Source organism: Girardinichthys multiradiatus, chromosome 12 (assembly GCF_021462225.1).
Source record: "Girardinichthys multiradiatus isolate DD_20200921_A chromosome 12, DD_fGirMul_XY1, whole genome shotgun sequence".
NCBI classification, from domain to species: domain Eukaryota; kingdom Metazoa; phylum Chordata; class Actinopteri; order Cyprinodontiformes; family Goodeidae; genus Girardinichthys; species Girardinichthys multiradiatus.
The window spans coordinates 26,684,590-26,711,102 of record NC_061805.1 but is presented as its reverse complement, the minus strand read 5'-3'; the positions used below and the strand labels follow the sequence as shown (position 1 = coordinate 26,711,102).

The 26,513-nt window shown below is 38.8% G+C and overlaps 1 protein-coding gene across 11 annotated transcripts in view; it reads right to left on the bottom strand.

Annotated features, from left to right (window-relative positions):
• Window positions 1-3,450: 3,450 nt before the first annotated feature.
• pde4d (phosphodiesterase 4D, cAMP-specific) overlaps window positions 3,451-26,513 on the bottom strand; it is a 255,431-nt gene continuing 232,368 nt past the window's right edge. For 10 of the 11 annotated variants that reach the window (XM_047381198.1, XM_047381200.1, XM_047381196.1 and 7 more), the window contains 12 exons: window positions 26,381-26,457; window positions 25,749-25,798; window positions 21,544-21,656; window positions 11,863-11,956; window positions 11,608-11,780; window positions 11,418-11,516; window positions 11,167-11,331; window positions 10,953-11,052; window positions 8,841-8,995; window positions 8,601-8,723; window positions 7,705-7,887; window positions 3,451-7,624 (listed from right to left, as the gene is read on the bottom strand). In XM_047381198.1, the coding sequence (XP_047237154.1) occupies window positions 7,118-7,624; window positions 7,705-7,887; window positions 8,601-8,723; window positions 8,841-8,995; window positions 10,953-11,052; window positions 11,167-11,331; window positions 11,418-11,516; window positions 11,608-11,780; window positions 11,863-11,956; window positions 21,544-21,656; window positions 25,749-25,798; window positions 26,381-26,457 (1,839 nt within the window). In that variant the 3' untranslated portion in view covers window positions 3,451-7,117. Of the gene's footprint in view, window positions 7,625-7,704; window positions 7,888-8,600; window positions 8,724-8,840; window positions 8,996-10,952; window positions 11,053-11,166; window positions 11,332-11,417; window positions 11,517-11,607; window positions 11,781-11,862; window positions 11,957-14,327; window positions 14,757-21,543; window positions 21,657-25,748; window positions 25,799-26,380; window positions 26,458-26,513 lie in introns of those variants that run through there. The other variant, XM_047381206.1, reaches the window with a different exon arrangement.

Sequence of the window (26,513 nt, the reverse complement as noted above, 5' to 3'; positions counted from 1 at the left end):
CGCTGTTTCTGGTTCAAAAGTGGCTTGACCTGGGGAATGCGGCACCTGTAGCCCATTTCCTGCACACGCCTGTGCACGGTGGCTCTGGATGTTTCTACTCCAGACTCAGTCCACTGCTTCCGCAGGTCCCCCAAGGTCTGGAATCGGCCCTTCTCCACAATCTTCCTCAGGGTTCGGTCACCTCTTCTCGTTGTGCAGCGTTTTCTGCCACACTTTTTCCTTCCCACAGACTTCCCACTGAGGTGCCTTGATACAGCACTCTGGGAACATCCTATTCATTCAGAAATTTCTTTCTGTGTCTTACCCTCTTGCTTGAGGGTGTCAATAGTGGCCTTCTGGACAGCAGTCAGGTCGGCAGTCTTACCCATGATTGGGGTTTTGAGTGATGAACCAGGCTGGGAGTTTTAAAGGCCTCAGGAATCTTTTGCAGGTGTTTAGAGTTAACTCGTTGATTCAGATGATTAGGTTCATAGCTCGTTTAGAGACCCTTTTAATGATATGCTAATTTTGTGAGATAGGATTTTTGGGTTTTCATGAGCTGTATGCCACAATCATCCGTATTAAGACAATAAAAGACCTGAAATATTTCAGTTAGTGTGCAATGAATCTAAAATATATGAATGTTAAATTTTCATCATGACATTATGGAAAATAATGAACTTTATCACAATATGCTAATATTTTGAGAAGGACCTGTATTTACAGTTCCTGTCAAACGTTTACCAGCAGTCATGAGTATCTTGGGCTCATTTTAATATTGTTGAACCTTTCTTTTTCCAGTGCAGCATGATTATAGATCATACAACTTCAAAGTATTTCTGATAAAACAAGCATTATAGATGCACAACTTTGAGTTATTTGAGGTTTCTACAATCAGAATTATACACACATGCTCAAATACATACACCGCCAGTAAAACGTTTGGACACAATAAATGAGAAAGTGTGTCCAAACTTCACTGGTAGTGTACGTACACTTCTATTTATATTTGAATAAATGTCACGTTTGTAACCATTAACTTGCTTGTGTCATACTTCTGGCTGTACATCTAACCACTCTTCTTCTCAAGGTTGGTCGAGCTCATTGAAATTAGTTGGTTTCCCGGTACAGACTCAGCTTTCACACATAGTCCTCAGATTTTCAAGGCAAGCGCTATAGGAAGGCCGTTTTTGAAGCTTAATGTAAGAGAGCTTTATCCATTCCAAAACATTGTGACGTGTTTGTGACCATTAACCTGTTGAGACACCTAATTGTCTCCAAATTCTAAACACCCGACTCAAAACTGTCCTCCTCAGATGACACCAAATTGTTTAGGATGCTCAGGAAGAATCCAGTAACCTCAGAGGTTAATGCTGATTCTAAGATAAAAGATGCTTGTACACCAAAGTCACCGTTCAGAGTAAAATAAATGTAAAGTAAGAGTTGTATTAATGTACACCACAGGGTGCCCACAAAGAAAGAGACTAGGGGTGTATTCACACTTGCCGCTTATGGTCTGTATACAAACTGGCCCCGACCCGAACCAACTGCAGAAAACGTATGTCTCTTTGGACTTAACAAGCCACCGTAGCCGATAGCAAAGGTGTATGTTATACTCACATCATACCTGGCCAGCTAATTGTTGCAACACCGGGCACGCAGAGCACACCGTCTTCTTCGGCGTTCAGCACGCATTCTCCGACGCTGTTCCAAAATTATAAATATAATGTCGCAAAGTCTGTGTTGAATGAGCTGCTCTTCACTCTCATAATAATATTGCAGCTGTAATAACGGCACAAATATGCAGAACAGAGGTGCTGCACGCAGCACGTCTACAGATGTTTTCCTACATTTCCGGGTCTGTGCTCTGTCCCGCCCCCGTCATTTCTGTCCAATGGGAACCATGATCGTCACCCGCGTGGCTTTGTTTACAAGTAATAGTTCACTTGCAAAAATTACAATGTGAAAACAAACAGCACCAAATGAAAAAAAAATAAAGTTCGCTTTTGCTCCGGACCAAAGGACTTTCCTGGTGTGAATACAACCTAGAAAAAGAGACCAGAAATCCATCCTTTCAAGTTTAACTGAATTATGCAGCTGTCAATATAGACAATCCTAATGACCTATGGAATTAATTTTATGTTCAGAAGTGACAAAGATGAAGATTTTTGGAAGTTTGGAAGTATGAAAGGAAGCTTCCAAACCAAATGCAAAGTGTACCAACTATCAAGCATGGTAGCGTCTCTAATGGTAAGCTCTACAATTTCTGACCGGAGTAGCCAGGTATCCGGTTAGAACCATGTCAGGACCTTGTTTATGGCTACAAATGATAAGTGTAGATAAAGTTCTAATTGCAAATCTGATTTCATTTAAAAATCCAGTTTTTTGTTTTGTAAGAGAAATATTTTCCCTTTTTTTCTGTATGTAAGATCATTAATGATGTTTAGAAGACTGTCTAACTTTCAGGTCAACAACTATGTGTGTCTATGAGGTGAGGAGAATATATTCCTTAAATATTGTTAGTTTTCACTGAGTATAACATGTATGCTTATGAATAAATCAGACCTAACTGTTCGTTGTCATGTCTACTGTGTTGAGACCCTCTATGTCAGGTGTCCAAAATGCAGCCCGTGGGCCATGTGCTACACTCTGAAAAACCAGAATTCAACAAGGGCATAAATTCGGTTTGCCAGTCAGACGGTCGGTGCAATTTTTCCTAATGAAAGGCCTTTAAAAAAGGATTTATACAAATTCAAATCTTCTTAAAATGAAAAATGTGTTCATCTTTCATCAAATATGTTTTTTATTTAATCTGATGATAAATAGGACAAGGTACATTTGGTGACTTTTACTGAAAAGCATATCCATTTATCAAACTTGGCTAAATAAAGTAAGAGCGAGCCATATGTTGTTGCTGAAAATACACAGACAAAACAATTTAGACACAGATAAAACACTTGAGGACATTTAGGACATTTCATGCTTTGTTTTTGCTTTATTTTTAACCAGGCAAACCTGCAAGAACCTATTTATGCATCAGATCTACAATGATTTACAGATCCCGTCTCTTAAATCTTAAACTTTGGTTACATTTATCTTACAGGGGTCGTAGGAATTCTGTGTTAAAAAACACTACCCCCACACAATAAATGTGCTTATACTAAAGATAGATTTTTTCAAAACTTTCCAGTGGGAACTGCAATGAAAGATTATTTTAAGACACACTTTTTTTTTTTTTTTCACCAGAGGGGCATCTAAATATGGAAAGGGCTGTCTCCACAAAATGAAATGAAAACGGTGAATTTGAAGAAACCATGTTCTTCAAATTCTTCAAAAAAAAAAAAGATAAAATAAACCCATTAACTTATACATGAGACGTAAGTCATACAGAAAGTTTCCTGTGTTCCTCTCAGACGGCCATAAAAATCCCCATAAAAATCTGAGAAACAATAAAGACAAGGAACCAACCAGTAGGTAGGCAGAATCAACCCATGCTTTTATTTATTCCATTGCATATAAAAACTTTTTTCATTCTTTTTGTTTGTTTTGTAGATAAAGTTGTATGATCTACAGTGCTATCCAATAGACTGCGATTAACAAGGAATCCATCAAAATAACATTTTAATTGTCCTGTGAAACGTCCAGACAAGTTGGCATTCTAAAGACATAACCCAAAAAAATAATTGTCCTGAAGACCATTTTTTGTTTTCTGAAGTTACAGTTTGTGTTTTCCTTGCACACCATAAAAAAATAGAACACATAATGAGAAAAGAACCCACTATTTCCATTGGTCCAGGGCTGTTTAAAATCTACAGTATGTGTGTCAAAATAAGAGTCCTGCTTTCAGGACAATGATGCAGTCCCCCCACTCTCTTCAGTACAGAAATATGACCGACCCCCAGAAACATGTCAGTGGTTCTGGATATTGCAGGTAACGTGAGTGTGGGCCGAGCATGGATGAGCAACACGCCGTCAAGTGTTTCAGCCAGAATTTTTGCAGCAGTGGCTGAACGTGCAGATGTGTTCCAAAGCCTCTGTGCTTCGTTTTGCCATTGTCAAGCACCAACTACACACCGCAGTTGCGCCCCATTCAGTGTTTTGTTAAAGATTAAGCTGTGATCCAATCAGAAATCAGACAATACATTTCCTCATTACACAGCTTGACTCACGTCGTTAAGTGTAGAGGTGGAGCTTCAGGATAGTGTGAGCCGTATAGACCAGGCCTACAGCAAAATACGAGTCTTTGACATCCAGCTGCAGGCCACAATCACTCATGTAGTGAATGTATGACTTGTGGTGAATCCGAACACCTCAACAAACATCTGCTCCTAACTGTGACTAATGAAAAAAGGCAACATTTCTCCACAAGTCATCAGGCCAACCAAAGCCAAGAAATTCACCAAATGCAGCAAAGGAGAACTAGATAATTTACAAAAAAAAAAAAAGGCTAAAAAGTAAATGATGTTTTAAATTTAAGGCACAGCCCATGGGCCAAGGAACAGCTTCTTTAAAAAAAAAACTATTTGGCTATCCCCTCCCACTTATTTTCTCTCTTCCTCTCCTCTCTGAGCTTGTTCTCAGGCGAGCGACGAGTCAATGGAGCGTTTTCTTTTTCCTTTTTGTGTTTTACACTGAAGCTCATGTGGTAATAAACATTCTCTCAACAAGAGGTACATAATACAGCCACGCTATCACCAAAAGGGATGATAAAAATCAACCATTTACAGCAAACTGCATTTTGATAGTAATAACATTAAGAATTATATATTATATACAGCACAATAAATATGTTTGTAAACAGCAATAAACCAGAAATTTTGATTACAGGTAAGGGCATTGGGTGAAAATGAAAAGAATAAAATAAAATAAAATAAAATATTGGCACAAAATAAAAAGTGAAATATTTTTTTTCAAATGGCATATAAGTAAAACAAGACTTCTTTGAAGAAGCAGTGTGCAGTATTTCAAGTGGTTTTTTTTTTTGTTTTTTTTCCTTACTTTAGTTAATAATTTCCAAAATATTTTCTGTACAAGGGGAAACAAAAAATTTGTATTTGGGTGTAATAACTGGCAAGCTTGTGTTCTATCTATGCTACAGTGAAATATCGACTGTACCACCTTTATATTTCAAAACAAACCCAACAACTAGAAAAATATTTACCAATAAATAACAGCATCAGGTTAGAGAGATTAAATAAATTTTTAGAAACATGGAAAAGAGTAGACAAGGATGTTGTAAGCCTGCGTTCAATCACAAATCAGTGTTTGAATGTGTCTAAAATATTAAAGAGGTGGTATGCAAATGCATTAGTGCATTTGAATGCAAGTGCATCTCAGTAAATTAGAGTATCATTAAAAAATCTTGTCTATTTCAGTAATTTGAGTTAAAAAAGTAAAAAACTCATTTTGAATTATTACGCAATTAGTGAGATAATAAAAACGTTTATTTCAGTTAATTGTGCTGATGATGGCTAATAGATATTTAAAATCCAAACTTCTCAAAACGTTTATCAAATAACTAGCACACCTTTTTCTACCAATTTTTCCTTCCACTCAACTTTCCATCACCATTCTTACCTACATCCCTCTGTGATCAGCCAGCTTCTCTAGCAATGACTTTTTGTGGCTTACCATCCTAATGGAGGTGTCATGGTAGCAGCCTTTCCCATGAGTGTGTAAACATAAGATAACGTTTGTGTATGACTTATCCTGTTTTTATTTATCTAATGCAATATGATCTGATCTTAGATTTCCATTAGCTGTCAGCTATAATCAACAAAACTGAAATATATACAAGAAATATATTACTCTGTGTGTTTCACTTTTTGAATTGAATTGCTGAAATAAATGTACTTTTCAGCAATGTATTAATTTACTGAGATGCACCTGTATAACTGTAGAGAATAGTATTATTCTGGAAACTCTGCTTTGGAGCTGATTGTCTTGTTGAAAACAAAGACAGTATAGTCGAGTTAATGGCAATAATCTGATGCAAAATTAATCATAGGTGGCTGAAGATAAGCAGCAGCTACTGATGTATAAACCAAACAACTACGAAAATAAAACTAAGTTTTCTTAACTTTGTTATAAAACCACCCTAGTCATTCTCATCACCATTACTATTTCTAAACACTTGGAGCACTAGTCAAACCTCTAAAAAAGGTGCTTTTTGTATTAACTACAAAGCATTGCATTGTTTTAGGATGTGTTCAAAAGAACTACAGGCAACAATAAGAAAAACAGCTAAGGGCTTACTTCGGGTTTTGAACGATTCCCATGAGAAGCAAAGCATAAGAACTCAGGTTTCTGCTTCCTTCTCAGAGAAAATTCTCTCTAAAATAAAAGTTGTTAGAAAGAAAATACAGGTTTTAAGACATAGAACTAATGGAACAGAAGTATAGTGGTATAGGAGTGTAAATGCTGTTGGAGCAAGTGCAAACAGCTCTGAACAGCCTTCAAAATGCTCAACATCTGACACATTTCTCCCTCTACGTTTCTGCGAGGTTCCTGCACGTCTCTGATTGCAAAATTAAATTATAGAAAACATCGGAATCTTTCATACAACACCAAAAAAATGACTACATGGTGGTCCAGATTTTAGCTTTTAGTAAGTCAGGTTATGGAGGAAGACTTTCGCATCGTAAATGTGGTTTAAAAAGCTCCCAAATGTGCTGCAGCAACCCGTAAGGTTTTAAACAAAACATGCTTTCTAGTTTATCGTGGAAGAGGGCGAAAATGACCTACCCTCGAGAAAATATATAAAAATAAAAGGGAGACTCCTACCAATAACCGACTCTTTGGAGTTATTGGCACTTCGTAAAACATAAAGACACAGGCGAACTTTTAGGCAAGGCTGAGACGAAAGCAGAAAGAAGGAAACAGATGTGATGTATGACCGTCCGCATCTTAAGTCATGGGAATGAAAGGGAATTTTACCTGAGTGCAAAAAAACTTGAAGTAGTACCAATGGGCATGTCTAAATAAAGCCGACGAGAAGAGTAACTTGGGGTGGGGAGCAGCACACGCTTTGGAAACACAGACGTATAAAAAACAGATTTCACAAAACTCAAAAAATATTCTATAAATTATAATCTGTCATTACTAAGAGGAACAGTTAATCAGAGGCTGTTCATAACTGCTATGTATCAGGGGATTTCTCCTCCTCTTCCTTCTCTGCTGCCTCTTTGTCTGCATCACATGCTTCTGAGCAGGGTGTTTCCCCCTCCTCTTCTGCATCCCCCTCCTCATCGTCGTCATCATCATCCTCCCCCACTTGTTCGTCCAAAGGTATCTCTGTCGATTCAGAGTCCTGTGTGCAGAGTGTTTTTGAGTCAGTACAGCTGTTTTCCTCCTCCTCTTCTTCCTCTTCTTCCTCCTCCTCCTCCTCTGGCTGGCTGCCACTATCCTTTTCAGTATCTGACTCCCCGTCCTCCTCCAGGGTCAGCTCAAACTGAAACTTGTCCACCCCAGGAGGTCGAGTGCCGTCCTCCGGCTCATCTAAAGTCGGAGATGGACTTTGGGGGATAGTGCTTTGGTACCACTCTCTGTTGTCCTCCAACGTGTCCAAGATGTCTTGTGCGTCCGGATGGACAAGGTCGGCCCACGTCTCCCACAGGGGGTGGACGATATAGTCTATGAACCCAACCTACAACAGACATGAGGCTCAGTGTGTGTTTATTTGCTATGCATGAAGAGCACATTTTTATGCCATCTTGGAATCCTTACCTGGTTCTTTTCTACAGAGGCGTTGTGTTTGTCACACATGGGGCTGATCTCCATCCCCCTCTCTCTTTCTCTGTCCCCTTGGCTGAAGAATTCCTCCATGATGCGGTCCGTCCACTGTCGGTAAAGCAGGAGAGGCTTGGTGGGGTTGCTCAGGTCTGCACAGTGGACCATGTTCTGGAGAACCTGAACATAGAAAGCAGCAAGATTAAAAATGCACCAATTAATCAGCGAGATATGGGAATATGTCACTTTTCCCTTGATTGGCTGACTAGGGATTGGAAGGTCAAACACATTTAAAAATGCATCAAAACAAGAACTCCCATTACTTTTGCTCTATATCGTATCAAACATGAAGTTTGATGCACTGTTTTTGAGCTGTAGAAAAATAAGATATCAGCTTTGAGGCATAGATTTGATGTATTATTGGCCTTAGGGCAAAACTGGACTTGGCAGGTCAGACCTCAAAGAACACAGGAAATCGGTATAGACAGGAAAGGCCTGATCAGTGCAGCATAGTTCACTTACAGTGTATCCAGCAAGACAGAGAAGCATAAAGTACTAATTAATGTCAACACTGAAAAATGGTAGCGTCAGGGAGATGCGACTGTTGTTACATCTCATCAGATTCACCTAAACAACACCAATAGTTTGTTTCAAAAGGGGACTTGGGGTCCTGATGCAGGTATTTTCTAAATGATTAGGATCAGAATCCCTTAAACAAACTCTACTACGGTATGTTTAATGTTCTTTATAGCTACCGAATTTTCAACCATATAAATTGTCTTATTTTATAGGCTTGACTAGAGTAGCAGATTGTGCCTATCAGAGATAAAAAAAAAAAAAGTCATTATTCCCACTGTTTTATTATTGATTTTGTACTATAGCTTGAAGCTCACCTGTATCCTGTCAGAGTAGTTGTCCAGCAGCAACACACCGGAGCTGGTCACTTTCTTTGTTTCAACCATCGTCTTCAAGTCCGCCAGCAAATTCATGTGTTTGGACATGTCTGTTGCTAGCACCTACGAACACCCAGAAATGAAAAACACACCAACATTAAAGGTTTAGCTCCACATTATTATTATGATTTTTTTGCAACAAAACAGGGAGTTTATTTGTGCACAGCTTCTTCAACGTACGATGTCAATGACCATCTTTCGCAGTGATTGTCGCTGTTTTTTGGTCAAGTTTTGGAAGATGTCACAGTTCTCCTCTTGCAGTAGCTTGAAACCAACTGCTAAGTGGTGGTTCTCCAACACTGATGAGTCGTTGTACATCAAGGCTAGCTCTGAATCTGCAGCAAAAACAGAGTAAATAGTTTTAGATATTACAGATTCTTTCGCTTGCAGGTTTAAGGAGATACAACCTTTGTATACTCTGTTAGAAAAACACCACCATGTTTAATGCAGAAAGCTTCCCTTCACCAGTTTTAGTTGCTCTGACCCTTAATACAGGTTAATGGGAAATAGGAGCACAAGGAAGAAAGGGGATCCATGTCTGTTGCTCTTTTGGTAGACAGAAGATCGGTTTGATGACTCCTAACTACAATGACTAATATGGTCTTAACTGCAGGGATTCCCTATTTGGGCTTTCAGGGAAGCACTGCAGAGTTTGTGTATGTTTATTTGAGGTGTACAAGATTTCACTGTGCCTATTCTGTTCTGATTAGTAACACTCTTACGCAACATTTGCAGCAGCCTGGAGAACGGCTGTTTAAAGCGATGATGCCAAGTGGACATAAACTCTTTGTTTTTCGTATAAATCGCCAAATTAAGCTGGCATCTAAGGCACCTGTAGCCATGATGTGTGAGTCATTTAAGATTTATAGCACGGGTTGTGGTTGTTGCTCAAGGGCACATTTAGTAACCCAACACCATTAGTTCTTTATGTCTGATTTGAAGCTCAGTTTACTCCCTCCATCAGCACTGAGTCAAGCTGATTTTCCTTTTCTGAGTTTTGAGACATCTCTTTTTTATCTTTTAAGCCTCCACTTTCTATCAGAGCTCACTAGAAATATTGGAATGTTGTTTTTTAGGGTTTGAGGCAGAATTCGCACATTATTGTTATTACTACTATTATTATTTTTATTATTATTGTGAAAATTATATACATTTATACTGGTCATAAATAATTTATTAATCACTTTTGACCTTTACATAGCACTTGGGTTAATGTGCTATGCAGTGAAAGTAAAGACCAATGAAAATGCCTTAAAAAGAGTTGTAAAAAAAAAAAGAAATGAAAATTACAATAAAATAACAAACACAAGTCAATTAAAAATCTTCATAATAAAGATACGGCCATTTAAATTGTCAACAACATATGTGCCAAGGGGTATGTTATTTTGACCAAAACATCAACCAAACATGTCTTCATAGTACTGAAGGTGGAGGTAAACTGTTCCACATAAAACGAAATATCAGAGAAGAGACATAAAATACATTTAAGGTAACTACAAGCCTAGCCTTCACAGGGTAGAGGTTGAAACTGTAATGGACAAGCATCTTTTAACCAAACCCATCAGTTGCTATCAACAGGATGGTTTACAGGAGTAACAGCTACTGTAATTGTGTAACTGATCTAGTTTAACCACAACCACACAAATATAAAAGTCAGGGAAATCCATCTTACTTAGTGAGCCACTAAGTAGGAGGATGTTTTTAAGAGAGACCTGCATGTTGTTCTATTATAAGAGTCAGCAGAGACTTATTCATCAATGTAATGAATTCCTCTGCTTTTAAATCAAATCAGAATCTTTACATATGGTTTCGTTTAGGTGCCATAAATATGCAATTCATTTCGCTATACTGTTTAGCCCCAAATTATCCAAACCTTTGGCAGATTCAGGTGTTGTTCCATTTCTTATCAGAAACAAACTTATTGGTTGAGTTAAAAAAAATCTAAGTCTAGCAGGTGAATGAAAAGGACTAACCTATACGGTGGTCAAATGTACAATGCATAACTACAAATGTACGCCACACTTTTCAGATTTTTATTTTTTCAGATTTTTACTTCTATTATTTTTATTTCTTGAAAGGGAAAGCATATTTTTCTCTCCGCTTAAAATCATAAAGTGTAAACATTAAAGTTTCTATTTGTTAATTCACAGAATGCAAAAAAAACTTTCAAAGGGTATGAATACTTTTGTGAGATATTGAATGAAATATTTCAAAAACCAGTGTGTTAATGTGTGAATTTCTGTATCTGCCTTTGTGTTTTTTTTTCTGGCAGAAGTTCATGTTTACACTTACTGGTGTTGATGAGGAACTGGTTTGAGACTCCGGGATGGTCCACGTCGTGAATTGCACTGGCAAAGATGGCAGCGAGGATCTCAAGGTCTGTGAACACAGCCTGAGAGGAGAAAAGCAGAGCACAGGCAAGATGAAGGAGAGAACATTGATTACACTTCAAATAGGGGGGCTTTGATTGAAGCAAATTGTGAAAGCATGCACAACTGAGTTTTACCTCAAGGGCAGGGGTAGATAGCAGCACGTGAGTTGACTGGGTGACGTCAGCAGCATGGATGTTGTTATGGTAGGCCACATCGGCATGATAATGGTCTTCTAAGGTCATCAGGTATGTTATAAAGGTGTCGAGTGGAATCTTGAACGTTTTTAACAAGTCTCTCTCCTGAAAGCCAAAAAAGGGAGTTCAAGAAACAGAAAGTAATTGTTTTGAATGTAAGAAGATTGAAAAAAGTCAATGAGAGTGTTTACCTGAAATATTGTGTACATCATGACTGTCAGTGGCCGATTCCCAGAGAATTCTGAGATTTTAAAAACATTAAGGCCCCATTTATTCACATGTTCCAGCTCCTAAAGAGATTTAGAGACACAAACAGAACCTGTTTAAATGTGTGGCCTGCTGAGCCTGTTTGCACCAATTTCTCAGAACATGCAAACACACCGTCGCCAACTCATCCTCGGTCTCCGTTTTGACGCCGAAGCGAGGGATGTTTGAGTTTGTGAGGCTGGAGGAGTGTTGCAGCTTTTTCACTCCGCTTATCTGAGACATGGGCTTGTTCTTCTCCTTCTCCTTTTGCGTCTGTGGTGACGGCATCTCTACCTCATGTTGCTTGTCTGCACGTGGAAGGGGAGTTGATTGTGAAAACAAAAATGGAGGTCTTTTCTAAATCTAAGTAATTCCTGAGTCATCACTCACCGAGAAACGTGCTGGAGATGAACTCAGACACTTGGTTCCCAGAGCGGCTCATCTCTGACAGGTGAGTCAACTCCCGATTCAACATCCTTTTAAACTGAAACAAGGACACACACACGCAAACATGATGGCTTTGAAAGTTTGTAATACAGAACCAAAGCATCAGAAGTAATTGCCTTTCCAGCTGAGTACAGGTGCGTCTCAAAAAATCTGAATATGATCAAAAGTTTATTTGTTTCATCAAATAAATTTAAAATGTGGTAATCGTATAAATTCATTTCTATTAATTTTGATGATTGTGGCTTACACTTAATGAAAACCCCAATTCCCTTCTCATAAAGTCAGAATATTATAAATAAAACCAATACAGAATTTTGTGTCTGCTCTTGCATCTTTTTTCTACTGGTATCATGTTCTTTGCTCTGAACGTTCCATCGATATATTTTGATAAAGAACTATCTGAACAGCCAGCTTTAGCGATGACCTTTTGTGGCCTTGGGGAGGGTGTCATTGACTGCCTACTGAAACAATGTGACGTTATGCATAACAACATTAACAAGGGAGAGAAAAATCCCTTTCTATTGGTATTATGTAATTTTCAAATATTCCAAGAAACTGAAAGTTGAATTTTGAAAAATGTAAAGAAATTAACTCTTTGATTATGTTTATATGTATATACAGCATTCAAATATATCTCTATTTAACAAGAATTAAAAGAGACTGGGTGGCTTCCCGTCTCCAGTTTGGAGGGGAGTTTCTGCCTCCAGTGGAGGGTAAGTGGGTCTTGTTCATGAGTGAGGGGAAAATGGAGCGGGAGATCGACAGATGGATTGGCGCGCTCACCGCCGTAATGCAGACGTTGCACCGGTCCGTTAAACCGAGGTCTGTTATTATGAAGAAAGAGCTTCGCCTTTACCGGTCGATCTACGTTCCTACCCTCACTTGTGGTTATAAACTTTGGGTCATGACCAAAGGAACGGGATCCTGGGAACAAGTGGATGAAATGAGATTCCTCCACAGGGTCATTTAGAGATAGGGCGAGGAGCTCGGCCGTCCAGGAGGAGCTCAGAATACAGCCACTGCTCCTCCACATCGAGAGAAGTCAGCTGAGGTGGCCCGGGCATCTGTTTTGGATGCCCCCTTGGACATCTCTCTCGGTAGGTGTTCCAGGCACGTCCCCCGGGAGGAGGCCCAGGGGTCAGCCCAAGCTGGAGGGACAATATCTGTCGGCTAGCCTTGGAATGACTCTGGCTTCCCCCAGAGGAGCTAGAGAAGGTGTCTGGGGAGAGGGACCTGGTCTTGATTTGCAGAAGATGACGTGTATGAGTACAAATAAAAGAAACTGAAAATAGAGTTGAACAGCACAATAAAGTATACTTAGCTCACTTCAGTTGTCCTCAACATATGTTAGAGGCACTTGCAGTGGTCCTGTCTATAAATGAAACCTAATAATAATACCTAAACCTAATAAAATTGTTGTCTTTGTTGAGAGCTAATTAGATACTTCAATCCTAGCTGGAAATGTACAAATTCTAAAAATATCCAACTTCATCATAGAAGCTGCTCCCAGGACAGTCATCTTTTTTTGGTTTAACACACACACACAGTGGGTGGGGTCATGGAGGGCTACAGCAGCAGGCGCAAATGAACAGTAACCCAGATTCCCAGTTTCTTTTAATTTTTCCACTGCCACACTGCCAGACCCTTCATCTTGCTCCTCTGCATCCTCGCTTTTCTAATTCACTCTTCACTCCCCTGGGCTGTGCCTATCTATAGTGACAAACCCAAATTTAGCCCTGGCTTTTGATTTGGAGACCCAAAGGACAACCTGATCTAGATGAGAATGTTTTAAACTAGGTATTTTCTAGTTATTGCAAAAACACAAAAATAAAAGGATGTCCATGCAGGTTTATGCAGATGACAAAAATCTATCACACCACTGCAGTGTTATTTTAAACACACATCTCTTTAATTCTTAAACCAGGCACAAAGACATCCATATTATTCATTGGTTTTTGGGGTCAGAAGAATAAATCATAACCACCAAATAAATCAGATAATGTCTGATAAAGTCAGTAAAAAATTGAGCTAGACTTGTTGGACAAATTGTTGGGCAATCTACTGTGTGAAAAAAGAAAATTCTCCTTAATTCAAAACATATCTTTGCATCTTTTGCAGCTTTACATCTAAACCTTTCATACATCATTAGTTGTTCATTTTAAAGATACATCGCAACGGATAAGAGATCCAGAACAGACACACCTACGAAGTGTTTTTCTGTGGTTGACATGTTGGTGCGATTCTAAATATAGCAGATTTTGTGTTCATAAAAATTAACATCCAAATTTGTCTCAAGCTTGAGCCTGAATAAAAACAACAAGCTCCACTCTAACATGTATAATGCTGATGTTGGTGTAAAAATTCTGAATATTTAACCTAAAACATTCCATCAGTGGAACATTTCTTACCTTTATGTACCCCCAGGAAAAAGAAAGGAGATAATTTGCTTCAGGCATTTTGACAAATTATCCAAGGTTATCCAAAAATAGGATGCTGATGTATGTCCTAGTGAAGTGTTCACTAGGTTAAGTCACCGGACAAAACAGTAAAACAAAAGCAGCCCAGACGTCTTTTCAGTACCAATCGTTAACCTTCGGAGCCCTCAGAGCCAAACTCAGAATTAGGCAGCTGAACACAGTCCACAAATGAAGCTGCATGTTCCTGACCTGCGTATATCCAAAGACATGCTTCAATGTCCCAGAAAGCAGAAAAGAAACACAGATTCTGGACGAGAAACGGGTGGAACGTGGCTCTCAGTAGTTCCAAACAGAGCATATTGAGATCACACATACACAAACACTTGGATATAGGGACACACTGCTGGGGCTTGAATAATTGATGATGGTGCGGAAGCTTGGTATATGCCAAAGCAACAGGACAGTAAAAAAAAACATTCTTTGAACTCCTCCCAAACAGGACGGGCTGCCTGCTTCGTGTATGACACACGCTCCCATGTGAGGGTCACAGGCTGCCTCTCTCACCGTGTCACACAACGGCAGCAAATCAGGGCGCAGAGAGACAAGACATCTGAGCTCATCATCACCTCTAATTGGCTTGGATTGGAATAGACTTAAGAGTACCTGCTGCTTGATTGGCCACCACTGAAGTCAGTGGAAAAATCTGCCCTTTTCCCTTAATTCCTGCAGTGCAGGGGGATGTTGTTTCATGTGTGCAATATGTGTGTGAAGTGATTTCATGTTGTGTGATTCTGTTACAGCAGTATGTGTGCTTGTGTTTACAAATGACTGCTGTCACCTTTTGTGCAGCGTGATGTAAAAGTACAGGTTACCTCATCCAACGTGTTGCAGTAATAATAATAAAAAAGAAAACTGAGGTCACTTTCCACCAAAGTATCCATGGGAGGTGAGTCACGGTAGCATCATTGATGAGATGATGTAAATATGGGGAAAAAACACATCAATCTTACACAAAGAATGAGCGTCACAGTTATCTGGAGTGGGCTACAGAAACTGCCCGATGTGTTTTTCACTGCCCTCAAAAGGCTGTGGCTTCATTTCAAAAAGAAGTAAAAAACCTTTTAAAATGGGAATCGCTTTTAAATTTTATATAAAAATATATATGAACATTTTCCCGATAAGTGTACAAAACCTAAGAGAATAAATAATATATTGAATGTGTCTGACTGGTCGCGTTAATAGAATTGTTTATTTTCCTTTTGACTAGGTAACTGACACGAAATTTACAGATTGAAATTCCTGATTGTAAAAGTGACCAGTTTCACAAATGACAAACACCACATTTGTAATTAATGTGTATTCATCTGGGCATATCCAGCTGACTCAGGACAAACCAGTTATTTTTGTTCACTGCGAATGAACGTGTGCTGTTTAATATCAGGGAATAAGGGTCATTAAATTAGTGTCGAAACCTAACTAAATCATCCAAGATCGGACACTAGAACAAAAAGCAGAGGAGGACTGGTTTTGTACAGTTCCGGCATACAATTTTAGAGGAGGTTTCAAAGAATAGTGCAATTACATACTGGAATGTATTAGGGCAGCCTCAATGAGGTGAGAATCGTGACAAAAACAGTAATAAGAACACAAATAACTGACATACACAAGTGAAACTAAAAAAATTAAATAAATAAAAACGTTGAGAAGCTTTAAGGCCCAATTTCGCCAAACCTTACAGCTGAGACACCTAAAAAATATTGAAAGCATGAAACAAAAATAAATCTTAACTTGTCTTTTAATTGTTTTTGTGAGCAGTGGCACTTTTATAACACTTTTCTTAAACAAAAACAGCTTTAAATTCAGAGACTTCCATATGAAGATGATGTTATGGTGGTTTTGGTCATTAATTTGATTAGGAAAGAAAATCCTTACTTTTACTGTTTTTTACTTTTATGTATCCTCTGTTAATACAAAACATCTGCTGATCTTGTTATTCAATGATTCAACAATCATTGAATAACATTGTTCCTGCTTTTTTCCTCGAGGTTAGCTTCAGTTGCAACTCACTTTTTGTCCACGTCTGAGTCAAATGAGGGGAAGACGTTTAATTGGAGCCGTCTGATTGTATATCCATATTTTCCCTCCTCCCGTTGACCCCATGAGTAGAATTACTTTTACAATGACTTTTTAGCTCCAAATCATTTACTGTGAGAAAACTGATGGGTGATTGTCCTCGGAATGTGACGACAGCTACATTACTGTATAACACATAAACCCTCACGTACTTAAAACAGACCGATTATGTAGAGAACAGTGAGACTTCCACAATCTATGCGTGGCTCACAGTAAGCTCTTTTGGTGATGCACTTCTTGGGAGGAACAAAGGTGTTGGTGACCGTGCGTATCAAAGTAGCACTGCTGGTCAGAACCGGAGCAGAAATCTATCTTACTCCTGCCAGAATTTAAGTATTTTGAATTAGTTTTTCTCACAAACTTTCATTCACCAGTGATTGAATTTCAGGCATACCGGGCTTGCCACATCATACTTTGAAATCCCTGGCAAGGGTGTCAGTTTGTCAGGTAACTGATCTCAAATAACATTTGTCCAGACTTTCTTAGACTTGGAGAAAAAGAAATTTGCACGTAAATCATCACTGTATGAACTCAGATTTTCCTATTGATTTTTCCATTGCGTTACACTTTAATGCCCAAGTTTGGCATCCCAAACAGCACCTCATCAGTATTTAGCAACTTTTGGCTGCTGTGTGCTTGGTTTCTTTCCTTTACTCATTTTTTTTCCACATTCCAAAATTTTGTATGTGGAAAAGATTACAACTATCATGAGCTGCACCAGTGGAAAGAAAAAGTTGTGAACATGATAACACAGTATATTCCCTTTATCTGCGACTACCATTATTTCTAATAAAATATCATGTAAAGGAATGAAAAGACATTGTATTTCAACTTATCACTAAAAATGTCTGAAAAATCTGGATTAAGCTTTTAATGTGTTTTTATAATAACAGAACAATCCTGTCTGTTCTAAATAGTTTGTTTCAGAAAAAAGGAAAAAGTATTTAGCCATATTCTTAATTTATCACTTATTTTTAAGAAATTCAGTTAACATTTTAGAAATTGAGGCTGGCACTAAAAAATACAAAGGATAATGGCACTAGAAGAAAATATTTAGCCAAATATTAATATAATTTATGTTGTTATAATAGGCTTTCACAAATAAATACTGTGAGAGGGTTGAATAAACAGAAAACCCTGAAAATAATGGAATAATTATTTTATTTCCCAATATTTGACAAAGCTTGATTTATGCCACATTTTAGGGGGTTTCTCTATCACTACAATGCACGATTTAAAGCCTGCTCTATATTGCAACTGTTAAAATTTATTTAATAAATTTACTTGCAAAAAAGTATTTTGATCAGACACATTGCCACAGTCATTGAATGTGTCTAAGAAGAAAGTCTCTGTTTTTCTTTACATGTGTGCATACATGCATAATCTTGGTGATGGCTCAGCGGTTGCATGGATGGAAAAGAGACTGAACATGTCTCTGCTTACTTTACACCCAGACTCTGCAGCCAGACTGGTACTGTGAGTAATTTACAGCTACGCTGGAGCAGATGAGACCACCTGCTAACTGACATCCAGAGTCTTTGACTAACTCAAAGCCAAGCAGGCCAGCACAAGCTCTCCACACACACACACACACACACACATACACACTAATAAGAATGCCATTTATCCCAGGATTAATAATATAGAAATAATACTCAGACACCCCTCCAGTCCCTGTATAACTCACTTTTACTGTCACAAACACACATGCAAACACACATACAGAGTATTAGCTTAGTCAAGAGGTGTGAACACAGACTATTGGGTAAAAATTGGAAAGTGTCACACCTATCTTAGTTGTGACTTGTGTGTAATTTGTTCTTCAGCAGAGCTACCAAAAATATCCATTCCATGCCGTATATAGCCCTCAACACCTTCGTGTCTGTTGATTTTTTCTTCTCACATTCAGCATTTAATCTGACAGCAGACACCCCCACTCTTCACAACATAGACAAACTACAGCAACTGTCTTCAATGAAAATACAGCTGACACCAGTCAGTTCATAATCCATTCCAGAGAGTTGTTATAAGAAGGAATAAAGGTATATATACACCTACAAACAAATAACTTTCAGCCAAGCTTTAAAAGCAAATGCAAAATGTACTAGTAACCAGTTTAGCTTATGTACAGTGAGTTTTAGATGGAAGAATAGTACTAAAAAAGAGTGTTTGCCCATTTTAGGAACTGCAATATAGTTTTTTTTGGCAATTGAGACCATAAAACAATTAATGTAAACTTAAACTAACATAAATTAAAATTGTTAAACTCAATGTGCTTTGTTTCAAAAATCCAAACAGAATATGCAGTCTACAATTATAAAATTAATAGAACAAGTAGATTTTGAGCTGCTTTTATCTAAAAAAGAGGACCTTCTAAGCCAATTCTAAATATCAGATCGGGGTCCCAATCAAGCCATTTTCAAATGATCAGTATCAAAGTTGCTGACTCTACAGATGTCTGTTGTTGATGTAGCTATGCTATAAATTTTATGTCAACAGGATTCAAACTGTTAGCTAGAAACTAATTAGACACCCTTTGTAAACCAAATTATCAAAAATAATTTTTTGTTGTGATCATGGCTTGCAAAACTGTACAATAGGACAGCGGCGCCCAAATCTGGGGGGGAAGCCACCCCCTAGGGTCTGGAATCACCAAGTGTGGGCTCTTTAGATCTGCTTGAAACATTTAACTAAAACAAATTTTAAATGGTAAAGCGTCCTAATGCTATACCAATTAGAAGAGCTTAAGAGATGTAATCACAAACAAATATAAGCAATTTATTGGATGTTAAAGTAGTGTTGTCATTCCACCTCTGTTTATCAGACTTAGGTAAAAAGCTGGTATGCTCAAGCCAACAATTAGGGCTTCGGGTCTCTTCCACTCTTCCTTTGTGGGTTGCAGCTGAAAGGTTTAGGAACCACTGGTGAGAAGAAATCCCTTATTTTTAACTTTTAGATGAGAATTTAGATAAAAACTCAACATTCGAACGTTTTTACAAACTAAGTTTCCATTTTTCTACATTTTATGAGGACTCAGGAGAAAAAATCTTGACCAGGACATCCCTACAAAAGTGTTACGTCTTCCTTTAAAATTTTGGGTTACGCTCAGATGCATCACCAATTAGAAAATAAGAGAAACCGACTGTTCAAAACACACTGTTCATCTCCCAGAATAGGTCAAAGCAACACATTCTAAAATCTCTACCCTTTGCTCTACAGAGTGACCTCTAAAAATGGCGATCAGGCTTCAGCAGCACACACTGTTCTCCGAGCAGATACAGAGAAAGATTTAAAGCCAAACACAGAGAATAACTCTGAACTAGAGCTCTCGGGTATAAAAAGGTGGATTTAATACTTTGAAATAAACATAACATGAATGTAAAGCTAGTGTGTGAATATGAAAAACAAGAAAAATGCCCTTCATGGGAAACAGACAGTAGTTCAGCAACACAACAGCAATAGCGCACAACTTGAATCATGGTGTGGGTTATACTTAGAAATGTCCTCAATGATTTAGAAATGTAGGGAACATTAAGAGGTTAGTTTTGCTGTAATTGACTCTATTTACTTTAAGGGAATTCCAGCTGATTGTTTCTTGTGGATCTCTAACTTTCCTTTATTAATGCACTACGATTTATGTTAAGAACTGATAAAAACAAAACAAAAGGAAAAGTCTATGGGCTTCAGACACCAGGTAATTTCTAAGGATAAGAAATGCATTTGTTACCTGTGATGTTTGTGAATGTATGTGAGTTAGTAGAGAGATAGCAGGGCAGCTGGGCCTGTGGCTGTTACCATGACAACTGGAGATAGCTCTGCTGGTGAGCAACGGTGAGGCAGAGCTGTACTATGATTTCTCATCTCTTTTAGAAATCTTCTCGTGTCTAAATGAGACCAAGTTGTGGATGTACTAACATTAGAGGTGAACACTGTGTAAGTGCTTTGTCTTGTTTGTCCTCGCCATCTTTCCTCATCTCTGGTCTTGTGACATCACGGGGTGTGACATCACTAGAGCCCAGTGCTCATCAGCATTCAGAGCAACACAGCAGCCTCCTTACACACACACATAAACACACACACACACACACACACACACACACACACTGGTGGCAACTGAGCATGCTCATACCTGAACTCCCTGCCTGCATGACAATTCTTTCACTAAGATGCATGAAAACAACACAAACAGTTGAACTTTTGATGGTTATGTGCTGAAAAGTACAGAACGGAAGCAGGTCATAGCAGTTTGAACACATTAAAACCTGCATCCGAGAGGTTCACACACGCAGAGGGTGGTAATATTTAGGTAATACTGCACTGATAGCTAGTACACATACTACAATCAATTAAACCCACAGTGCATGGTGTACTAGAGCTTTCTGTTCTTTGCTTTATTTATCGAGATGTGCTGAGCCAGAGCATTGTGCTGACAGAAACACAATATGTGAGCAACAGTATTGTTTATGACAACATACCAGCATATACAGCATTTAATACAGCAGGACAAAGATGTCATTTTAAAAATAATGTGATCACCTTCAGTTTTGAATTCCTACAAAGTGCAGTAATCCAGAGATACAGAAAAAGAGGCTGATTTTAAGCTTGATTGGCGCCGACTTCTGACCGGCCAGTTAGAAACTGGGCATTACTGGGTTATTTTTAAATAAAATCAGAGAATGCACAGAAATGTTAGGATCTCTTTCAAAGGACAACATAGTTTCTACAACATGTAAAAACATGTCCGGGGTTTATTTAGGCTGCAAGAGATTGAGCCGGGAGGGGTGTGTGTGTGTGTGTGGGGGGGATACAACATTCTTATCAGTGCATCTCTATAGCAGACTTTGCTTACAGCAATTTCCAACAGTGCAACTTTAAAAGATGCATAGTCTGGTATGCACATTGAGCATCCTGAATACCATCTATAAACCACATTAAACTTAAAAACTCAAGGTTCAGATGGACACCTTGATGACCCATAATAAGGAAAAAAATACTTTACTGAACTCTTGGAGCATAGCACATTTCTTTTTTTTTTTGCATATCAACAGGTGAGAAACATTTTAGACATCCTCACCTTGTTCGAGGCCATCTCGCTGACCGAATGTCTTGTCTGTAGCGTCTCCAGCTGGTCCAGGCACCAGTCCAACTCCTCCAGCGTCTCGGTGGCCAGTTTCTGGTAGGCCTCCTCTGCGGGGGCAAGACAGGAGGGCAACGGGTCAGTGAGGGCCCGCTTCAGAGGACTAACGGCTGGTCCAGGGTGTCCCACCCCACAAACGGTTAAGTTGGGATACCCCGAGTATACATATGGGTGACTCTTCATACTGAAACAGGTGAGCTGCTGTGATGGCCTGGGAGTGGGGCCTTCTCTGCCTTCATATGCCAACTCACAGCTCAGCTGGAGCAAGCCTTGATGACTTTTCGAAAAGTTCAGTTCTGCACTTTATGTCCTGGATTTTTCTTTTAATATAATCTCAGCTACAATCCCCTGGATTGTTGTGGTTGGTGACTGATGGCAATCTGCCACCCTGTGTCAGTTCTGTGTCCAGATGTTAAGCTTCAGCAGATGTTGGCATAGGTTAAATACAGCAACAGCAGGAATATAGAAACTTGTCACAGACGCATTCATGAGCACCCATACACAGCTAGATGTATAGAATGTACTCTCTCATTCTTAAAAGTGTAATTCCAGTCATGTAGCAAGATGAACAACAGTCTGCTTAGCAGGCCCATGTCTGCTATAGGATGGATGGAAAGGAGACAGGGACGGTGGGAAGAAGAAGATGTTCCAGTGAGCCCCTCAGAGCCACTTTGCGTCCACAGAAGCCCAGCTGTCCAGCGCAGACCAAGCATGTCCACAGCATGGAGACATGGTCAAAGAACACATTGACATTTCACACAAACATATGCACTTGGAACCAAGCAGACACACATGTATACACACACACACTCACACCAGCCAAAAAGCTACCCATAACACATCCCGGTTAAATCTCCCCAGCCCCCTGCCAATAAAAAACATCCACAGTATCCGAGAAGAAAGTGGGTACAAGCCGGCGCTGTGTAGCTGTGTCAGATGGTGTATCCTACAGATGCTGTGTAAATAGGGGGGGTTAGGGGGGTGGGCTGCTGTTGCTTCGGCGTCCCTGGTAGCCAAACGTGCTGATCTCCCCAAGCTGTACCTAAAGCCTGAGAGGACTGCGCTGTGGACGGGGAAGGGAGGCAGACAAATCACGGACTGGATAAAAATAAAAATAAGGAGAGGAGCCAGAGCTTGCTCCGAACGCTGTGTGCGCATGCATGCTTATATGTGGTCGGCATGCAAACACCACCAAAACAGAGAGGTAGTTAACAACAATATGGTGAGAGCCTCAGCATCACAAGCTTTTTACATGACAATTTTCTCTCATTTTTTCTTTTGAAACTCAAAACACAGACTATGTCAACAGAAAATGTCACCTTGTCAGCACCAGTTAGTGTTGATGCCCTTAATAATGTGGGAAGTAAAGGATTTTAATGCTTTGTAATAGGAAGTAGAGGTTCGGAGGACACTTCATGTTAAACAGATGTAATATTATTTTAACATTGCAGCCAACATTTACTGTAGTTTGTGGGAAAATACTGCCAAATAGTAGCTGCAATGCAACAAATACAGATTTGTTTTGTCTTATAAATGTAAATTTACTCAGTCACTGCTGTTTTAAAGCCACAATTTCATGTGTAAGTTTTAGCTCATGAATATTTTGAATTATAACAATTTTATTTAAATCAATCTGTTTTTAGATTATACAATATGTTAAGAAAAGACTGCTTCTGCATCCTCACTTCTTTAAAAAGATTATTTTTTGTCACTCCTGACTCTGTCTACCTCTTAATCTTTATTATCATCTCATGTGCAAAACAAAGTCTAGCCTCTCCTAACTGCCTTTAACACATTTCTCCTTCTCTTCTTCCCTGTCTCACAGTTTATGCTTCCTCCAATGCTCATCTTTCCTCCTGTCCCCCTTTTTGTATCTCTTCTTTCAACCTTTCAGTCTCCCTTTTTTTGTGTCTCCGTCTTTCTCCCCCGGTGTGGTGTCAGTGGCTCGGGTGCTACTCTTTCTGACACCAACTGCACTGACGTCAATGACATTCTTCTCATGCTTAGTGCGACATCAGACACCGGCGTTCAGAGAGGCCACTCTGCTGCACAGACGCAGGGCTGGAGCCAAACTATGGAACAGCTCAACAGAGTAGTCGGACTGGCAGTGGGAAGGAATGACATTCAAAGAGTAGCAGGAGGGGGAAAAAACGGACAAGGGAAGAAAAGAGAAACGCTAATGTGCAAAAGCACATGAACATTTACACATTTTGTCACATTAAAACCACAAACTTCAATGTGGTGCATAATTGTAACAATGAAGGAAAATTATATACGGTTAACAAAATTATTTACAAACAAAAATCTGCAAAGTTTGATGTGCATTTCTATTCTGTCCTTTTTACTGTTTTACTTTTGACTGTTTTTTAAATAAAATCAAGTGCTAGCAATTCCCTTCAGAATCAATCCATGTGGTCATCCTAATATTGAGCAAACGGGTTCTAGTGGTTCTAATATTATGCAGTCTTTGTATGAATACAGATGTTCTGTGAAGGCCTCAGAGGGTTGTTAGAGAACATTACTGAACAAACAACATCCTGAAGAACACCACTGGGATAAAGTTGTAGAGAAATATATATCCTCTGCTAAAAACATCTCTCAGAGCGCGGTTTAATCCATCATCCACAAATTGACATAATTATGGGATAACTGCAAACCAACCAAGAAATGGGTTTTCCACCTAAACTGACCAGCCTGCCAAGGAGAGCAGTCCAGAGCAAAAATCTGGAAGAAGGTTCTCTGGTCATATGAGATCAGTGCTGAACATTTTGACCTACATGCACAAACTCAGTGGTGCTGAAGACAAATGCAGGCCACACTTTTTATATTTTTACTTGTGGAAAGTTTTGCAAACCTTGTATTGTTCTCCTTCCACTTCATAATTTATCACTTTCTATTTGTCTATCACCCCCCCCCCCCCCCCCCCACCAAAAAAAAGAAGAAAAAAAAACACGTGGAAGATTGTGGTTGTAGCACAATTTACTATGAAAAATGTCAAGTGCAATGGATCCTTCAGTAATTCAATTTAGGTTAGTTCTGACCTAAATGAAGTTATTTATTTTTCCCTCTCAGTTCCCAATTTACTTAAATACATAAAACTGGAAAAACTAGAAAACCCCAAGATCCACAAATCAAATTGCAACTTTATTGATCCTGAGAAATTCATTAAGATAATATTAATTATGCTCTTTTATTGCTTTGCTCTGCAAGCCGACTTGTTGCAGAGTCAGTATGCTTTTGCATTATGATGATCAGTCAATACCCTGATGTAATGATCCCCATGACTCACAGCTGTCGCCACTTTATGGCAGGAGCAATAATGGCTTTGCAGCAAGATGATTGTGTGCTAAATATAACTCCATGTAGCTGGGTCCCCCATGTATATGCAGGTTATGAATGCTGTGATGTTGAATGTGATTCTCTGAGGACTGCCTTTGATAGATTTCAAATGCAGGAGGCAAACGTGACACATTCACTGTTTTTAGTATTTCATTTTACTTTTATTTAAATGTACTTTTTGGTTCAGTGGCTTTCTTTGCTGCCATGATCCTTGTACTAAATGGGACATGTGAAGTGATTTATCAGTTTTGAAGGTTATTTAGTGTGTCTTGGCAAACATGAGCAAGGTTACAGCCACTGAAAGTGCTGCTGACTGTCAAGGGCAAGTCTTTTTTAGCCATCTGATACAGTCTGCACCATACCCTGATCCGAAAACCCATTCAGAGGAGGCCAGACAGGTTGTGCAGTGAAAGCTGACTGTCTAACAGATAAAGGCGTTAGGCTATCCAAGTCAGCTGTGAATATACTGTAAATAACCACTGATATTTGTATGACATATGACATATTTGTATGACAACGTAAATATGAATAGTCAGTTATGTCTGTAGATGTTGCTAGGATTTGACAAAGTAACTGAAGAGTCTAAAATTGTTCAATTTTTGTAAATCAATTGTCAGCAAAGCAGCTTATTTATAAGTGAAATGGAAGGAAACAGAATATTCTAATATTCGCTCACAAATACTCATAATGTTTTTATATAGAGGAACAACAAACCAATATTGTAATGAACAACAATAAATTAATAATTTTCAGAATTATTATTAAAATAATTTTTCACAACACATCCTGTGTAAATATCTTACCTGTAAAGGTGGTCTTGGTAATGGGGGGTTGGTTACACATGGGTGATCTCCTGTCATAGGGAAAACAGACACACAATGTCATATATTTCCCATAAAAACTTGTACATTTTGTTGAACACTATGAGTTTTATCTGTGCATAAATGGAATGCACTGTGACTGTGAGAAGCTACTGAAAAGAAATCACTGTAGGAGCTATTGTAGTAAGAAAAAAGAACAGCAGAGGGCAGACACATCCAACTGTAAGATGCAAATGTTTTTGAGGCGATCCATTCTATTGGACAAAATGCAGCACAAACTTAATAACAATATTTTATAATCATTTGAAAGAAAATACCCATCATGATTACCCTTTTGGAATGAGCTATTTAGATCTACTAACATCCTAGCCCTCTTCACTAGTATATGGTAGGCTGCACTGCTATTTTTCTAAAGCATCCTAGACTGAACAAACTAACCACAGGATCATTTTCTTATTGAAAAGGTCTCTTACATCTTTAGCAGGCAGTAAAATATCTTCTACACGTTTGAATGATTAGGGTTAAAATCATCTAGGAATTGGGGGCTGCATCAAACCAAGCCTCTCATTTAGTTTCAGTACTTGATTGTAAAAATGAAGGCCATAGCAACTTACTTATTAGATGCTCTATCTTGCTGTAGATTAGTTAATGCACCAAAGTTGTTCCGTACAGTTCTCAAGCTTGCAAGAACCTGAGCGGGATATGATGATTAGGACTGAATAGGCAGTGATCACCACAATATACAAA